This window comes from Amphiprion ocellaris, chromosome 19 (genome assembly GCF_022539595.1).
Source record: "Amphiprion ocellaris isolate individual 3 ecotype Okinawa chromosome 19, ASM2253959v1, whole genome shotgun sequence".
Lineage (NCBI taxonomy): Eukaryota > Metazoa > Chordata > Actinopteri > Pomacentridae > Amphiprion > Amphiprion ocellaris.
The window spans coordinates 10,940,674-10,958,724 of record NC_072784.1 but is presented as its reverse complement, the minus strand read 5'-3'; the positions used below and the strand labels follow the sequence as shown (position 1 = coordinate 10,958,724).

The 18,051-nt window shown below is 39.4% G+C and overlaps 1 protein-coding gene across 2 annotated transcripts in view; it reads left to right on the top strand.

Moving 5' to 3' along the window:
• The window catches only part of LOC111587787 (xylosyltransferase 1-like), a 47,473-nt gene that overhangs the window by 5,809 nt on the left and 23,613 nt on the right, over nt 1-18,051 (top strand). The window contains exons 1-4 of one of the 2 annotated variants that reach the window (XM_055005291.1): nt 7,618-7,772; nt 8,527-9,061; nt 11,132-11,298; nt 12,796-12,998. In XM_055005291.1, the coding sequence (XP_054861266.1) occupies nt 7,653-7,772; nt 8,527-9,061; nt 11,132-11,298; nt 12,796-12,998 (1,025 nt within the window). In that variant the 5' untranslated portion in view covers nt 7,618-7,652. Of the gene's footprint in view, nt 1-7,617; nt 7,773-8,526; nt 9,062-11,131; nt 11,299-12,795; nt 12,999-18,051 lie in introns of those variants that run through there. The other variant, XM_023297882.3, reaches the window with a different exon arrangement.

Below are 18,051 nucleotides of genomic sequence, written 5' to 3'. Positions count from 1 at the left end.
TTGATTTTGACAAGTTTTGGACCTGTCAGAACTAAGCCTTAGACCTTAGACCATGTAACTGTTTTGGACTTTGCTTCCCTGATGTACCTGATTACCTTTTGGTAACTATTGATCGTCAGACTACACAAATCGTCAAACTGGTTTAGTGTGATATTTGCACAGAAACGCTTCCAAAACCTGGTTCAATAACCAGGATGTTTGAGTCCATGCAAACACACTCCGGGAGAGTATTCACAAGTGTAGAAGCGTGTGATGTGCTGAGTATAAGAGTTGTGCAACTGTGGAGCCGTCCATGACTGTTGGAAACACTGATCTGGACATCAACCATCAGTAGATCTGCTTTACGACAGACACCCACCTGTAAAGACTGTCCTCCTGCAGTTTGAAAGCTAAACACTGCTGGTATTTTAACATCACTGTGAATATGAGAACCGTGGAAGCTGCAGCAGTTAAACACAAATAACCTAAACTAATTAAAACCAAACTCTAAATAAAATCATCAAAAAAGTCACATGACAAAAATGTCTTCGCTAAACTGAAATTTATTCACAGAAACATGTAAATTCATGTAAAATCACATGCTGAGCCCTGACCACATGTACTGGACTGGATTCACATCCTAACAGCCAGGTCAGGTCAGATTAGAGGATTGCTCTGGATCAGGTTTCTCTGATGGGATTTATACTTTCTAATCGAGTTTGGATTGTTCAATAATCCCTAAATACTGTGTGTGTGTGTGTGTGTGTGTGTGCTCATGTACTTCTATGTCTGCGAGGACCGGCTTTTAGAAACTGAGAGTGAGGATAGCTTTGGAAAATGAGTTGCACTTTCATCTCAGCTCTTCAGGATCAGGAGAGTGAAATTAACAGATAGATATCCTCACACCAGTTCTGGTATCTGGTACGAAGATGTCAGCAGCAGATTCTTTAAGACCAAAGTTTTGGCTGCCTTTGGCTGAGGACTTGATTCGGGATATTTTTAAAAGCATTTTCAGCTTCTGAACTGGATAAAATGTCTGTGTTCTTGATATGTGGCTCAAACGGGAGACGGCAATCAAACCGTTGGACTGTTCTAGCCTTCTAGCATCACACAACTAAATTTGAATCTTAGAAAGAGGTGAATGGTAGTGATGTGGAATGATGGTCCTGCCTTCAGTTGTCCCTCATGGTGTATAGTCACTTGTCCTTGCCAGCATTTCTCCTTGAATCTTTGTGATAGTGATTGTGTTTGGAGTTGTGTTGCTATGTTTTGTGTTTGTTGTTTTACTCACCTGCAAAGCAAATTTCCCTCAGGGGACAATAAAGATAATTGAATTGAATTGAATTGAATTGAATTCCCTTTGGCCTGGTTTTTGGCTGTTTTTTGACTGCTTTCTGACGTGGTTTAGGACTTGTTTTAAGCTGCTTTTGGACTTGCATTAGACTGATTTAGTACTTGGTTTAGGACTTGTCTTAGACAGATTTTTTTTTTTTTTTAACTTGGTGTAAGACTTGTCTTCCACTGGGTTTGTACTTGGTTTTAGACAATTTTTTGGTTTTGTTTTATACTGGGTTTGGATTTTGTTTTAGACTAGTTTTTGACTAGTTTTGGCACTTAATTTTGGGCATGTTTTTATAATGATTTTGGACTTGTTTTAGACGCATTTTGGACTTGGTTTTCAGCTATTTTTAGGCTGGTTTTGAACTTGTTTTAGACTAGAATTAGACTTGATTTTGGGCCTAGTTTTAGATTGATTTTTGATTTGGTTTTGGACTGTTTTGGAGTTGTTACAGATGGATTTTGGACTTGGTTTTAGATGGATTTTGGACTTGGTTTTGGGCTTGTTTTAAAATGGTTTAGTATTTGGTTTAGGATTTGTTTTAGACTGATTTTGTGCTTGGTGTAGGACTTTGGGACTTGTTTTGGACTGGGTTTGGGCTTGGTTTTAGACTAGTTTTGCACTTGTTTTAGACTTGCTTGTTGACTTGGTTTTAGATCTGGTTTTGGGCTCGTTTCAAAATGATTTTGAACTAGATTTGACGTGATTTAGACTTGAATGAGACTTCATTTTGAACTTAGTTTAAATGGGTTTTGGTCTTGGCTTTGGGATCGTTTTAAAATGATTTTGGACTTGGTCTTGGACTTGTTAAAGACTAGTTCTGAACTTCGTTTAGACTGATTTTGGATTTACTTTTAGATTTGGTTTTGGGCTTGTTTTAAAATTATGTTGAACTGGATTTAAACTGATTTTGAACTTGGTTTTGGGTTAGTTTGGACTAGTTTTAGACTTGTTTTAGTCGAGCTTTAGACTTAATTTTTAATTTATTTTAGATGGATTTTGGACTTGGCTTTGAGATTGTTTTAAAATATTTTTGGAATTGATCTTGGACTTGTTACAGACTGATTTTGGACTTGGCTTTAAACGTGTCTTGGACTGGTTTTGGACTTTGACTCTGATATTTAGGTAGGATTTTGTGGGTTCTGCTGCAGTACTCCTTATTCTGACTGGAAATGTTTGGGCTCAATGTTCTGCTGCAGAATGAATCTCTAATAGACAGAAAATGTAAACCTCTAAGTGTTTCACATTTTAAAGGGGACCCCCACAGACAAGAACAACAGATATGAAATCCGCTGAACAACCCCCAATATAATGTGCATGAACTCATAAAAGTTCTAAAAATCCACTGCTGTCACTGTTAGCACTTTAGCACCACAGACTGATGTTAAAACTAGAAAGCTGCTTTATGTTTTTTTTTCTCCTTTGAGATAATTCTCACTAAATCTGACATGGAGAGACTTAAATCCCTGCTGTAATCCCAGTTCGTCCTGCGGGTGCTCGATGGTTTCAGCAGGTTTCGCAGCCCCATCACCACCCTCATTATAGTCCATTTAGCTTACTTTCTGTCCATCTGGCTCTGTTTTTCCTTTGTTTTCCGCTCACTGTTTAGACAGATAACTTCATTCCCTTCCTGTGGGAGATGATGCTTCTCCTCCTCGTCTGTTGTTTCTCTGCCAATTCTCTTTTTTTTAGACATGAAGTGGAAGACACAGGAATATTTACTTATCCCACACTTTAAGAGAAACTGTCACTCCGTTTCACACTTTACCTTCTTCTCTGGTCTGTTTATTACCAAAATGATGTTGGTGTGAAGTTGCTGTATGAAAGAGGTGTAAAAGACAACATCACCTTATTTTTTTCTGTGTATCCTGGGATATTGAGGCGTTTTTCATTTTGTTATTAACTATTTCATCAATAGATTTCTATAAATGTATCAGATTTATGCTCTCCATGGGATAAAACCTTCACATTTTAATGACCACCATGTAGCACCAATCTTAACACCAGGGAAGTTGGGAAATTTGGTCGTTGGTCCTAATGCCATTGAAGTTCGATAGATATTGATACTCAGTTGAGACAGTCAGATATGAAGAAATGCAAAATAATTAAATAAATAGATTTTGATTTTATTTAATTTTTTAAAAAATTAAATCAACAAGATTATGCTAGCAGGTACTGATCATTGTTATTTAGACAGTCAAGATGGCGGCAGCTGGTCTATGTGAAATTTAAGGGTTGTGCGCTATAATTTAGGTTCTCCATCACCCGACACTACCGCACACATTCAGGTAGTTTAAAGAAATAAATAAGAAATGTAGACGTAGAGTCCTGTTCCTTCTAAAATACAAGTATTCACTTATTCTCACTGAATTATACCAGAATATGGGTTTAAAAATCCTCCGATACTGCACACAGTGTTTCCCTGCTATCTCAGCTTCATGGATTTGTAAACACGTTTAAAACAAGGCTGTTTTTCTGTAAAGCCTGTAATGTGTTCGCTGCCCACCGTCTGCATGTTCCCACAGGTAAACGGAGCACAAACACACCTACACAAGTGTTAGATTGATGCTGAGAACAGATGCAGAGTACAGCTGTCAAAGAGGCCTCTATTTCTTTATTTCTCTATGTGAAGGTGTTTTTTCCTCTGCCGCCACACTGTTGTGATTGCTGCCAAAAGACGACAACACCTGTCCTCTTTCACTGTCTGTCAGAGGTGAATTATCACCTCATCTGTTCGCTCATTTATTTCACATAAATACATTTAATGCTTTAAAAGTGCAGCCGGGTGGTTCAAGAGAACATTCAGAAACACATTTTAAAATAGAATTAAATAAATCTGCACTGTCAGTCATCAGGATGCTTTTTGCTTTTGCTTTATTTCATCTCGTGGTGATTTTGTGTTTCTTTGTGGTCATTTTTTATATGTGTTTATTTTAAGGTGTTTTTATTGTGTTGTAGAGTTTTGTGGTCATTTTGTCGTTTCTGTGCGTCTTTGGAGTCATTCTTTCTTTACTCCCATGTTGTGTGTCTTTGTGGTCATTCTTTTTATCTTTTTGATTGGTCTGTGTCTCTGTGGTCATTTTGTGTCTCTTTGTGGTCATTCTTTATACCTTTGTGATTGTTTTATATGTTTTTCCGGTTGCTTTGTGTCTCTGTGGTCATTTTATGAGGATGCTTTATCTCTTTGTGGTCATTTTTTAAATCTCTTTGTGGTTATTTTATGTTTCTGTTGTGTTTTTGTAGGATTTTGTGTTTCTTTGTGGCCATTTTGTATCATTTATTGATGTTTTTGTCACTTTGTGTCTTGTTGGGGTCATTTCTGTGTGTCTTTGAAGTCATTCTTTGTCTCTTTATGGTCATGTTGTGTGCCTTTGATGTTCTTTTATGTGTTCTTTTGTGTCTCGTTGTCATTGTTTTATGTTTCTTTTTTAGTTTTTGATTGCCATTTTGAGTGTCTTCTTGCGTCTCTAATCATTGATTTTTTAAAAAATATATATCTTTGTGGTTATTTTTTTATGTTTTTCCGGTTGTTCAGGGTCTTTGTGGTCATTTTATGGGAGTGTTTAGACTCTTTGTGGCACTTAGTGTTCTTTGTGGTAATTTTTTAAAACTCTTTGTGGTCATTTTGTATCATTTATTGATGTTTTTGTCACTTTGTGTCTTGCTGGGGTCGTTTCTGTGTGTCTTTGGAATCATTCTTTGTCTCTTTATGGTTATTTTGTGTGTTTTTGTCATTATTGTGTATGCTCTTTTGTGTCTTGGGATCGTTTTGAGTGTCTTGACTTTTCTATCTCTGTGCCATTTTGTGTATCTTAGTCACAGTTTTGTGTCTTTGTGGCTCTTTTGTGTCTGTTTTTGGTTATTTTTTGTCTTTTAGCAGTCGTTTCTCTTCTTTTTGTGGTATTTTTTTGCTTCTTTATGGTCATTTTTGGTCTCTGTCATAGTTTTTGTCTCGTTTTGGTATGTGTCTTTGTGGTCATTTTTTGTCTTTTAGCAGTCATTTTTTGTCTCTTTGTCGTAGTTTTTTGTCTCCTTTTTGGTTGTTACGTCTCTTTGTGGTCATTTTTTTGTCTCTTTTTGGTTGTTTTGTGTGTCTTTGTGGTGTTAGTTCTGCTTTATTGTTGTCATTTCATCTCTTCGGTTCACGGTCTGTTCCTCCCATCACCGAGTTTCTGTCTGCACACGAGGACATGAGTGGACTTAATGCGTAACCTGCTGAGATGTGAGATGGTCTGTGTTTCCCAGAGTTCCCTGCAGCTTTCGGAGCTGGATGCTGGTCGGTGTGAATGCGATCAACAGATGTCAGAGCAACAGGTCTCTCTGTCTTTAATGCCTCTCGCCCTGAGGGAACAGCTTTCTGTCGCCTTTATGGTGCAGCAGCAGGAGGTCCGAGGCTTCAATAAGAACCTGCTGAGGAGGCTGAAAGCAGTGACTCACTGCCTGTGTGTGTCTGTGTGTGTGCACGGGTATAAAGAAAGATGTCTTTGTAGGTGAGCGCTGGCATTTTAGCTGTGGCCGGTCTCCATGGAATGCACGGCCTTCTGGGAAAAAAACGCTTTTCTTTTCAGAGCGTTGTTCCTGTCGAGCAAATTGCAGCCGGAGGATGTTTTCGGGGTGTCTGCGGGTCGTAAAAGGTCTCCGGAGGATTTTAATCAGCTTCCTCCAAAGGAGGCTCTGACATTTCATTTAGAAAGGCTGAATATTTCATATTTCTGCGTCCTGCTGTGAGGGCAACGCCAGCTGTCAGTTGTTCTAACTGGTTAATAGATCCGTGAGGTTTCTGCTGCTTCTGAGGCCACAAATGAATAAATTAAGAAGGAAAAGGCCCTGAGACAAAACAAGTAAAAAAACACCTTCCAACCCTTCAAATCAGCACCAAGAGACTGAGGGAGAAATGCAACTATTTGTGCTTGTTTTTCTGTCACTTTGCAGTCGTTTTCTCTTTCTTTAGTCTTTTATGAAAAAAATCTCTGTGGTAGTTTTGCTATTTTGAGTCTTTTTATGGTTGTTTTGTGCTTGTTTTTGGTTATTTTGTTTCTCTTTGTAATATTTAATGTCTCTTTGTTGTTGTTTTGTGAATATTTGTGTTTGTTTTGTGTCACTTCATGGTTGTTTTTTGTCGCTGTGGGGTTTTGTGTGTGTGTCTCTGTGGTTATTTTGTGTTTGGTTATTTTCAGTCTCTTTTTGGACTTTTTGTGTCTCTTAGCGTAATTTTTTTTGTCTGTTTGTGGTTGTTTTGTGTATAGTTGTTGGGTGTTGTGTGTCTTTGTGGTTATTTTGTATCTCTTTGAGGGTGAGTTGTGTCTCTTTGTGGTTGTTTTTGGTCATTTTGTTTCTCTTTGTAATGTTTTATCTCTTTTTGCTGTTATTTTGTGAATAATTGTGTTTGTTTTGTGTCACTTAATGGTTGTTTTTTGTCACTGTGGGTTTTTTGTGTGTCTTTGTGGTTATTTTTTGGTTTTTTTTTGCCATTTTCAGTCTCTTTTTGGACTTTTTTGTGTATCTTAGAGTAATTTTTTTTGTCTCTGTGGTTATTCTGTGTATATACTACTAATATATACTTTGTGAGTATGTTGTGTCTCTTTGTGGGTGAATTGTGCCTCTGTGGGTGTGTTGTGTCTCTTTGTGGTTATTTCGTCTGTCTTTGTGGGTGTGTTGTGTGTCTTCGTGGGTGTGTTGTGTTTCTTTGTGGTTATTTCGTCTGTTTTTGTGGGTGTGTTGTGTTTGTGGTTATTTTGTATCTCCTTGAGGGTGAGTTGTGTCTCCTTGTGGTTGTTTTTGTGTCTTTTTTGGTCTCTTTGACGTCTAATTGTGTATTTTTGTGTTCATTTTGTGTCGCTTTGTGGTGACTTTGGGGCTCTTTGTCATCATTTTGACTATTTTGTGTATCTTTTTCGTTATTTTGCTTCTCCTTGAAGTTGTTTGTGGAAAATTTGTTGCCATTTTTTGACAGAAAACAGATTTTTAGGTTTTGTTTTTAGAGCAGCTTATTTCAGGAAACTCACCTGTAGATCAGGTGTTCAGTTTTACCTCCACAGTTGCAGAATAGAAGAATAAACCCCCTGATTGGATCCACATTTTGGGTTTTGATGTGTGTGAGTCCTACATCTCCTCAGTGGGTTTTATTCCTGATACACTTCGCAGTAATAGCTGGAAATATTCTCCGGGGCTCTGCACACATTCCACTGAGCTGATACTACACATGAGATAATGAAGGGTTGTGTGAGGAGCAGGTGGCAGCAGCTGATATCACCGCCTTCCTGCTCCGACACTCTTTATCCCTGGAAAGGACCGATATGGGGCAATCTGTGGGATTAAACTACTCATCCAGGTCATGTGGCCTCACTGCTGCAACACAAACACACACACACATAGATATCACTACTGGACACTGATGGACATTACGACACAGCGAGCCCTGAAACTGAAGCAGACTTTGAGCCCGAAATCAAAGGTTTCACGTTTTTATTCCACATGTAGCTGCATGTAGGAAGCTGCCTTTGATATGATTTATGTCATTTTGTGGTAAATCTCTCTCTCTGTAGTCATTTTGTGTCTCTTTGTTGTCTTTTTGTGTCTCTTTGTTGTGATTTTGTGTCACATAGTTGTGTTTTTGTGTGTCATTGTAGTCAGTTTGTGTCATTGTTGTCCTTTTGTGTCTCTTTCTTGTCATTTTGTGTCACTTTCTTTTTCATTTTGTGTCTGTAATCATTTTGTGTCTCTTTCTAGTCATTTTGTGTTACATTGTTGACATTTTCTGTCTTGTAGTCATTTTGTGTCTCATAGTCATTTTGTATCTCTGTTGTTGTTATGTATCTCTATCATGTCATTTTGTGTCTCTTTGTGGTCATTTTGCGTCTTTCTTGTCAATTTGTGTCTTGTAGTTATTTTGTGTTTCATTCTTGTCATTTTATGTCTCTTTGTTGTCTTTGTGTCATTTTGTAGTCATTTTGTGTCTCTTTCTTTTCATTGTGTGTCACTTTGTTTTCATTTTGTGTCTCATTGTTGACATTTTTTGTCTTGTAGTCATTTTGTGTCTCATAGTCATTTTGCGTCTCTTGTCATTTTGTGTCTCTTTCTTGTCATTTTGTGTCTCTTTCTTGTCATCTTCTAAACTGCATATACTTACCATAATTAATTGATTATTGACAGAAATAAAACTACCATCCCTGACTGTGTGTCTGACTTGTGTTTCTTGTCCCCTGCAGGACGTCTACCGCTCCCACCGGCCCAAAGAGAAACTTCGCCTGGACAGCAACAACAACGAGAACTCTGTCCCCAAAGACTTCGACACCATCGACAGCAACAGCAACCTGGGAGCTCAGTCGCAGAATCAGCCGATTGGAAACAGCAAACGCAAGCTGGAGAAGGTCCAAGCTCAGAGCGTTCTGGCGAAATCTGACGTCCTCAAGTTTCCTCCCGTCCAGCCCAGAGTGACCATCCACAACCGCACCCACGTCCGTAAGGCCCACCCCCAGCTGCCCACAGCCCCGGCGCCGGCCCCGGGCTCCAACCAGGAGCCACCCTCCTACCAGAGCAGGAAGCCGGCGTCTCCGTCACTGCCGCCTGGCCCGGAGGCCAAGAAGGAGCAGCCGCAGTGCGAGATCAGCGGCAAAGAAGCCATCTCAGCCCTGTCCAGAGCCAAGAGCCGCGAGTGTCGGCAGCAGATCGTGGAGGTGTACTGCAAGCACAAAGAGAAGAAGCTGATGCCGGAGAAAGTGCCTCGATACTGTCCTATCGAAGGTGAGAGCAGAAAAAGTAATAAATCTGAAGGGTCAGCGTGTCACATCTGCAGTAAACAGGCTGTATTTGTGACTTCTTATACTCTGATCTGCAGAAGAACATCCTGGAAAGCACTCACATTTAGATTTAGACGCATTAGCAGCCAAGCTTTTAGTTGTATGTTGTTCCTACAGCTGATTTAAGGCCTGTATGAACGTTATAAAAAGGGTCAGATTCTGCCTTTAATTCTGAGTTTAATCTGGCTAAACGTGGACTTTGTTCTTTTTTCAAAAATGCAATATTTTATATTTATGCGGCTGTTTTGTCTGCATGCTAACTTTGTGCACTCCACCTCTGTTGTAGAGATTCATGGAAACAAAACGGTGAATATTTGGCCAAAAAGCACAAACTCCCTGCAGCTTTCCAATTTTTTTCAATCTGACTGAAAGGAAGCAGTGAAATCTGCATAATGTTCCCCCTGTGGCAACTCACATTTTTCATAAAACTCTAAAAAGGCAACTTGAGAAAAACAGTTCTGTGATGTTTTACAGCCAGATTTTTTTTAAATGAGTTGCGTGCAATGAAGTGATTTTGATGACATATCACGATTTTAAACTCAGATTTAGCTCATTTTCACAGCAGAACCATACTTCATGCATGATGCCTGCGTGAACTGACTGTCTGATGATTCTATTTGTTATTTTTTGCACTTTTTGAGTCTGACAAATAGTGTAAACAACAATATTAATGTTATTAAATGTCTTTTTATGCCTTTTACAGCTAATTCTAGCTTTCTGCTTGAAGAGAAGTTCGTCTGAATGTGGTTTCAGACATTTAAATACCATTTATTTTTGTTCCTGCATAATATAATCTGTATGCTTTATTTAATGTAGCGATAGCTGTTAGCTGAGGTGTCTGATCCATCACTGCTGCTTTCCACTAACCTGTGATTAACGCAGTGATTCAGTCTGTCAGCAAATGAATGGCTGACAGACTGAAAGACAGGAAGACAAGCAGATGCTTTGAAGTGGCTGATTCCAAAAAAGTTTTTTTCTAAATTCCATATTCATCCTTTGAGAACCTTTTTTAACTGAGCACGTGCCGTAGATGTGAAGACGCATCCCTGTGGTTGTCGTTCTATTTTCGGGGGCTTGAAGCTTGAATGGACGCATCGAAGACGATACTCATGCGCCGTAATTACACCCTAATTAAACAAGCAGTTTGTAGTCTTATTTTTGGAAAGCCTGACTAATGATTTACTCGTAGCAGTGCTCTCAGAACCACCCAGGGCCATCAGAGGTTTAATTTATATGATTATAGGTTGCTTTGATGATACACTAGTCATTATACCCACAGACTGAAGCCGGGCTTGGTTTCAGTTTGGTGTTTCGCATCGCTCCCTCTGTGCTCGACTGAGCCGCCTGATTACAGTTATTCACCCCTCAGACTGCAATCCCAGCATGCCCTGCAGCCCGGGGAGGTCACTAATTAGGCCATGCAGGCCTCGACCCAACTTTAGAGTGAAGCATCAGGCTGTCAGACGGTTTGTACGAACAAGAGGCGGATTTAACTCAGCCAGAGTGTTTCCAGGAAAACTGGAAGTAGAAACAGAGAACTGGAGTCAAGAATAGAGTTAAAAGTGAAACTGATGTCTTACAAGCTGCTGATAGTTGACATTTCCAGTGTCTGTCTGTATAATAGACTGAGTTCTCTCTCCTTCATGTTGTTCTGTTTCCATAGAGCTGCAGGACTTTATATTGCATTGAAAAATGAACCCACAGTGAATGAAAATGTTAACAGGAGCAAATAATGCCCAGAAACTGCTTGTTGAGCTTCAGAGTATTAATGAAGTCAGAATATAGTAAAAAAATGCAATTTATAGTTTCCCAGATGCCAGTCTAGTTTTCAGGTGGACTTTTTTTTACCACAATGAAACACCAAAAAGTTCATTTTCTGTCACATGAAAACTAAAAAATGAACAAATGTGGACTCAGCATCTTCAGCTTTCTGAGTTTTCTGTCAGTTAGGCTTCAGGCTGTAGATGTGTCCTCGTGGTCACCTGTTGAATCCGCTGACCTCATGTCTGTCCAGGTAAAGCTAACGTCAACGTTCAGTGGGACGAAGACGCCTCGGACGCCGCCACGCCTGTACGAATCGCCTTCGTCCTGGTCGTCCACGGTCGAGCTTCACGCCAGTTCCAGCGCCTCTTCAAAGCCATCTACCACACCTCGCACTACTACTACATCCACGTAGACCAGGTGTGAACAGCACCTGTACTCTTATTTCACCTTTTAAAACATTTGCATATAAAACAAATATGAGTAAATGAAGACAGCAGTCAGTCTTACTCTCTTTATCAAGTTCATTTTCTGCTTCTATAAACCTATTTTAAATATTTTAAATCCTGTATTGTTCACTTCTGGATTTTCTTCTTCTTTGTTGCCTTTGTTGGCGCATCGCTGCACATGTTTTGGTACATTACCGCCCCCTGTAGGTCAGTAGAGTAGTGCAACACCATTCAAAAGATGGAGCATTCTCGTATGTCTGGACAAAATAAAGAAAAACAGCTCAGTAGTGCAACAAGAAGGAATCTTTAACAGCTGTACAGGTATTTCTTTGAGTGAAAATGCTTGCAAACGATGGATACAAACACACCCGCTATACAGAAGCAATAAACAAAATGAAACCGAAACATGATTTGCATGCTAACATTAATGTTAGCATGCAAATCTGTCATCAAGAATCTTATATGCTCAACCTTTTACTTCAAAATTTAGGTTTGTTTCTCCTACAGCTAAATTTTTAAAATTATTTTTGCAAAATGCTGTGAGCAAATCAAGGTAAACTACTGTCAGTGATCATAGCAACACATTTATTTGAGCTGCTGAGAAAAACTGGACATAATCACTACTGGTCAAAAGTTTTAGAACAACCCAATTTGTACAGTTTTTTTTATTGAGAATATGCATGTTAATGTCTCATTGTACTTTGAAATGAAAGCATAGAACAAATAAATAAATGAAGCTTAAAACAAAATGAATTTAGAAACCAAAATCTGCTAAGTGCCTTCAGTGACTGTAGTCAGAAAAACTGCCTGCTACTCAACGCCTCAAAGACAAAGGAAATGATCATAGATTTCCGCAGATCCAAACCCCCTTTTCAGCCAGTGAACACTTGTGGTATGGACATCAAAGTGGTGACATCGTATCAATATTTAGGTCTCCACCTTGACTATTCATTGGACTTGAACTACTTGAATTTCAATTTTAAAAAACTGGAAAAATTGGGACATTCTATAACTTGACCGGTAGTGTAATTCAGATTTCTGTCAGCTTTCAGTTAGATTTTAAGTTCCCAGAGCAAAAATAGTTGTTTTCTATTCATTCTAACAATCAAAAAACTACAGATTTGTAAGTGCAAGTCAAGATCAAGAGGTAGATTCTTAGTTTTTAGGGGAAATTATCAAAATTAGTTGTGAAACTTGCTTTACAGTTGCTACATTGGCACCTTCTGCAATTTTAGTGCCACGTCCAGCAGGAAACTTACATTTCCAGACTGTACCAAATTATTGAGAACCACCGAATTGCACTGAAAATGAATTGGGCACTGAGTAGAATCTGGTAGCACTTATAGCATTTTCACATCATAAGGAGTCATTTAATTCAACTATTATTACAAAACTAATTCCTAAAAGTGATCTGAAAAGGGATTAATACATAAAAACACAGTATAACTTTTTCCCTCAATCTTTTCAGAGGTCCAACTACCTCCACAGAGAGGTTCTGTCTCTGGCCGGCCGGTACCAGAATGTCCGGGTCACTCCCTGGAGGATGTCCACCATCTGGGGCGGGGCCAGCCTGCTGACCATGTATCTGCGCAGCATGGACGACCTCCTCAACATGGCCGACTGGTCCTGGGACTTCTTCATCAACCTGAGTGCTGCTGACTACCCCATCAGGTGAGAGACCAACTGGAAGTGGAAGATTTTACTTTTTGTATATTGTATATATTGTATATTTGGTGTAAAATTAGTAGAAATTGTACACCAAATATACTAAATTAGTTCCTGTATGGACTGTTACTATATTTTTACATAAGCGTTCTAACGCTACGGCTGGTACCTGTAGGTTTGGTTGAGTTGGCAAGAAGAGGTGTAGGTAGTTTTCTGTTCTGGATCTGATTTAAGGATATGGTTTTCTTTCGGGGCTGATGCCAATTATTGGTAATCAAAAGTGAACAAAAATTGATATTTGGGACCAATATACAGTCAATGGTCTATATTATCATCATGTGATAGTAGGGAAAAAGTCATTCATAATTAGACTACTAACAGTGATTACTGTAACTGAATATGTCCAATAGAGAAGTAGGACATTTATGACGTTTGAGTGTCACGAGATGTTAGGATGCTCTCTCCTGTTTGCTGATCGATCATCAGACAGAGATTGATCAGTTTGTCTCCTGCTGTTCTTCCTAGTCTCTCTCTGCTTTATCACTTTTATTGCCCTATAAGGTCCAGAATTTAAAACATATTTCTGTTTCAGGCTACTGTAAAATCAGCTAATCTTTCACTATTCTGTCACTTTTATTGTCCACTGAGGTCCAGATCTTGAACCATTATTAATTATTGTTTTCCAGACCATGTTTGAGGGTAATCTGTGGCTGCCTCCTAACTTTGCCGCTAGCCATTAGCATAGCCTTAACCACTGTGAAAGTAGCTGACGTCCTCATTTTTGGAGGTATTTGTGCCTCTTGTTCAGTTTTTGCAGGTTGTGTCTCTGCAGAGAGACGAGTCTGTCGGTTAGAACAAAGTGATAAAGTTAATCTTACTTCAGTAAGATGTTAGCTGCGTTAGCTAGAGACACAGCAGTCCTCTTAGTGATAGTCTTAGCCTAACACCATCAACTAAATATGTTCCAGTTGCACCAACAAGTGAGTTATTCTGGCATTTCCTGCGTACCAGAGTAACTGGGCACGTTAGTGTAAGATTGGGGTGTTTTTTACAACTTTGCCAACGCTAATCCTGCGCTATGCTAATGCACTTATCTGTCTCTGTCTGTAAACAGTTGTTGATTGGTTCCTCGTTACATGCAACCAATCAGATAAAGCTGTGGGTGAGACATTGCTGACACCACAGAGTCTCTGCAGACGGAAAGAAACCTGCATCAGAGACAAAGTAGTGCTTTAAATTTACTCAATCTGTAATTTTTATTTGGAAAAATGCCAAAATGGGCCAGTCGATCCCAAATCTGATTCCAACATGAGCCTGACTGACTGAATCCGAGCTGTGAGGAGACACAGATGCAGAGAATCAACTTTTTCACAATAACACATCACATAAATGTTTTGCAGTAATATTGAAAATTAGTCAAAAAGAGGCCATAATACCAGATCGTATAAAGTCCCTCCACTGCAGATGCCTGTAGAAGAGTTACCAATCATATCATTGATTTATTGAAGCAGTGTGTCAGCTGGCAGCCTCTAACCAGTGACCTCCCAGTCCTTTGGGCCTTGTTTGGTTTGTTTAAAGTCTTGTGCATTAGATTCTCAATAAACTACAAGCCGACTGGGAGTCCATCGCTCTGAAGCAGAGCTGATTTTAATAGCCATCCTGCTTCTTGGGGATTTGAGGAGACTCGTCGTCATTGTTAGGGAAGAAGCTCAGCTGAGATCGGTGCAGATATAGATGGATGATTCACTCTGTGTAGCAGTAAAGATAAGAGGTTACACAAAGAGGCGGTTTAGAGGATATGATCAGTCTTGTGTTCGTTGCGATGGTTGAAGTAGGATGAGTTCCGGCTGGTTCTCTCCTCTGCAACAAAACAGCTGAGTTCAGTCATCTGGCAATTTAGCAGCAAGTGTGAGCTGGTTTTGGGATTTCAGCAGCTATGTGTGGAGGATTTGTGCCAAGAATCGCCTCCAGTGAAACACTATTAGCAACCAAGTCCAAAAAACCTCTGATCTAACATCCTAGCAGCTTATCTCCATCTGTTGTGCCTGAAAGATCGACACAAAACACTAATGTGTAGATGCATAACTATTTCTATCATAACATCCAGCACAATTCAATACATACATAATCATTCCTACTTTCACACATGAATATCAGAATGAAGATGATGTTTCCTCACTTGTCTGAGAACAGCATGAAATACAGAAGCTTAAGTGGGTAAATATAATTGGAAAATAAAATGTTTAGGACTGAGTTTACACTTAGTTCTGGACCGGTTTTGAACTTGATTGTAGACTTGTTTTAGTCTGGTTTTAGGCTTGGTTATGCCTCAGGTTGGACTTGGTTTGGACTTGTTTTTTAATTTAGTTTTGGACTTAGTTTGTTTAGACTTAGATTGGTTTAAGACTGGGTTTAGACTTGGATTTGGACTGATTTATGACTGGGTATAAACTGGATTTAGAACTGCTTTAGACTAGGCTTTGGACTGGATTTAGACGTGATTTTAGACTGTCTTGGACTTGGGTTTGGACTGGATTTTGAATGAGGTTTAGATGTATTTCAGATTGTGTTTGGACTTGGTTTTGATCTGGTTTGGACCTAATTCTGAATTGATTTCAGACTTGGTTCTGGGCTCGGTTTAGACTTGGTTTGGATTGGGTTTCGATTTGTTTCTTGACTGGGTTAGACTTAATTCTGGACTGGGTTAAAATTTGGTTTTGGGCTTGGTTTCGGTTAGGTTTGGGACTGAGTTTGGACCCAGTTTTGACTGATTTCAGACTAGGTTTAGACTTAGTTATGGACTTTGTTTTGTGTTGGTTTGTCTTACGTTTTGACTGGTTTTGGACTTGGTTTGGACCTGATTTTGGACTTGCTTTAGACTTGGCTATGGACTGAGTTTAGGCTTGGTTTTGGATTCAGTTTAGGCTTGGACTTAGTTTTGAGTGCTTTTGGACTGATTTTTATACTAGGTTTAGACTTGCTTTTGGACTCTGTTTTGGGCTCATTTGTATTGGTTGTTGGATTGGGTTGTCATGTGGCGTGTTAGTGGGTGAATTCTAAATTCCCTTTTAACATGATACCAAGGGTTACTGTGGACAAAATCTTTATTAAGGCTTAAGTTGTCAGTGTCTTCACCTAAGAGGTTCTTTTATTAAAACCAATGAAGTGTCTTCACGTACGTTTGAAAGCATCCAGTTTGTTTCAGAAATGACCAGTTAATGTACATTGAGTGAGATAAAACAGCATTATTGGAGTCTAATTAAACCGCACAGGAAGAAACTCCTTCACTCTCTAAAATGAATCTGAGGCGACTGCAGGTTGTTTATACTTCGCTGCAGCTGCTTGTTTATCTACACTGAAACTAAAAGCCAGCGTTTTCAGATTTACACCTTCCAGAGAAGTGAAACAGCTCACAGTTACAATAAAGTTTATTAGCTGGATTCAACCCCAATGCTGAACTGACGTCTTTCCCAAAAGTCAATGTTTATCCAAAAACTGGAGCACTGAGTGTGTTCATCTTTAGAGCGTTTCTTCGTCCCTCCACCCTCATAAGGTCAGAAATATACAACGATCTGTTCTGCTCTGTCAAAGTGACCGACCAACACGCTTCCAGCTAAAATCCATAGCAAAGCCGCCGCATTAGCAGCCCTCATTCATCAATGCTGGGACGTCATTGTAGAGTCAATGTGTGCGATGGCAGCTCTGGTTCTTTGTCAGGAGGTCAAACAAACTTCATTTCTCAGTCAAACACAGTCACATCAAACTATTTATTACAGATCTTACATGGACGTGCAGGAAAGCATTCTTTAATTTGAGGACTGAGTTTGTCTTAAACAAGCTGTTGAATTTTCCACAGATTTTCCAGCTGTTTATTATAATATAATAATCAAAATAATATAAAATCTAAATTCTGTGATTGCTGCTTCTTAAATGTGAATATTTTCTGGTTTCTTTCCTCCTCTGTGACAGTAAACTGAGTATCTTTGTGGTGTGGACAAAACATTGCCATCTTTGGGGAACACTAATGGAAATTTCTTATCATTTTCTGACATTTTATAGATCAAACAGCTAATTGATAAGTTGAAAAATTAGTAGATGGATTAATTCCCAATGAAAAATGATCATTATTTGCTGACTTTACATTGCAGCAGCACACAAGTTGTGTCTCTGTATATGCAGTATGTATATAAATATGCCTGTTTCCAGTCCAGACTGTCACTGTTCCTGTAAGTCTAAGTGCAGCTATAACAAGATCATAATTTGCAGAAAATAAATCTCAGACGAGGAACATGTTCACTGATTTACAAGCAGCTGCAGATAAAGTAGCTGCAGCAACACAAACATGCCCACAAACACACACATGCAGCCTGCGGTCCAACGCAACATCTGTAATCAGCTGCAATCAGAGCGTCGCTGTCCTGTCTGCTGTCCGGGTCGACACCGGGCTCGGTCTACGTCCTGGGAGGGGCCGCCTGTAGCGCTGTACCTCCTCTGCAGATCACAACAGAGCTGAGATGGAGGAGGAAGCTAAATAAACCCGACCAGCTGCTCCAAACCCTGATTCCCCTACATGGAAGGTTGTTTTGTGTTGTTTAAAAGAGGAGACGCTTCGGTCGAATGTGTCACGTCTTCGTTTGTCCATTAAAGGGCAAAATCCTCCTTCAAACGCTGCTAAATAAAGAAAAGGTAGAAAAACAGCTACTGGGAATGTAGATCGCGTGAGGCTGTGTTACATTTTGATGTTTTTGTTCTTTGGTGGCCAAACGGATGAAAACAAGGAGTTTATGAAGCACAGCATGTTTCAGAAAAAACAAATTACTGCAGAATGTAGGTTTCAGTCATCATGATGCTGTGGAAAAGGTTCAGGAACTTGAAATAAAGTGCGGTGCCTTAATAAATAGTACAGTGAATAATTTGTGTTTATATAAATGCTTTTAAAACTGCAGCAGTTCTGGTCGATACACCTGCACAGTTTCAAGAGTTTCAAACATCTTGTAGAACTTATCACAGTTCTTCTGTGGATTCTGGCTGCCTCAGACCAGACTGGTTTTATATTTGG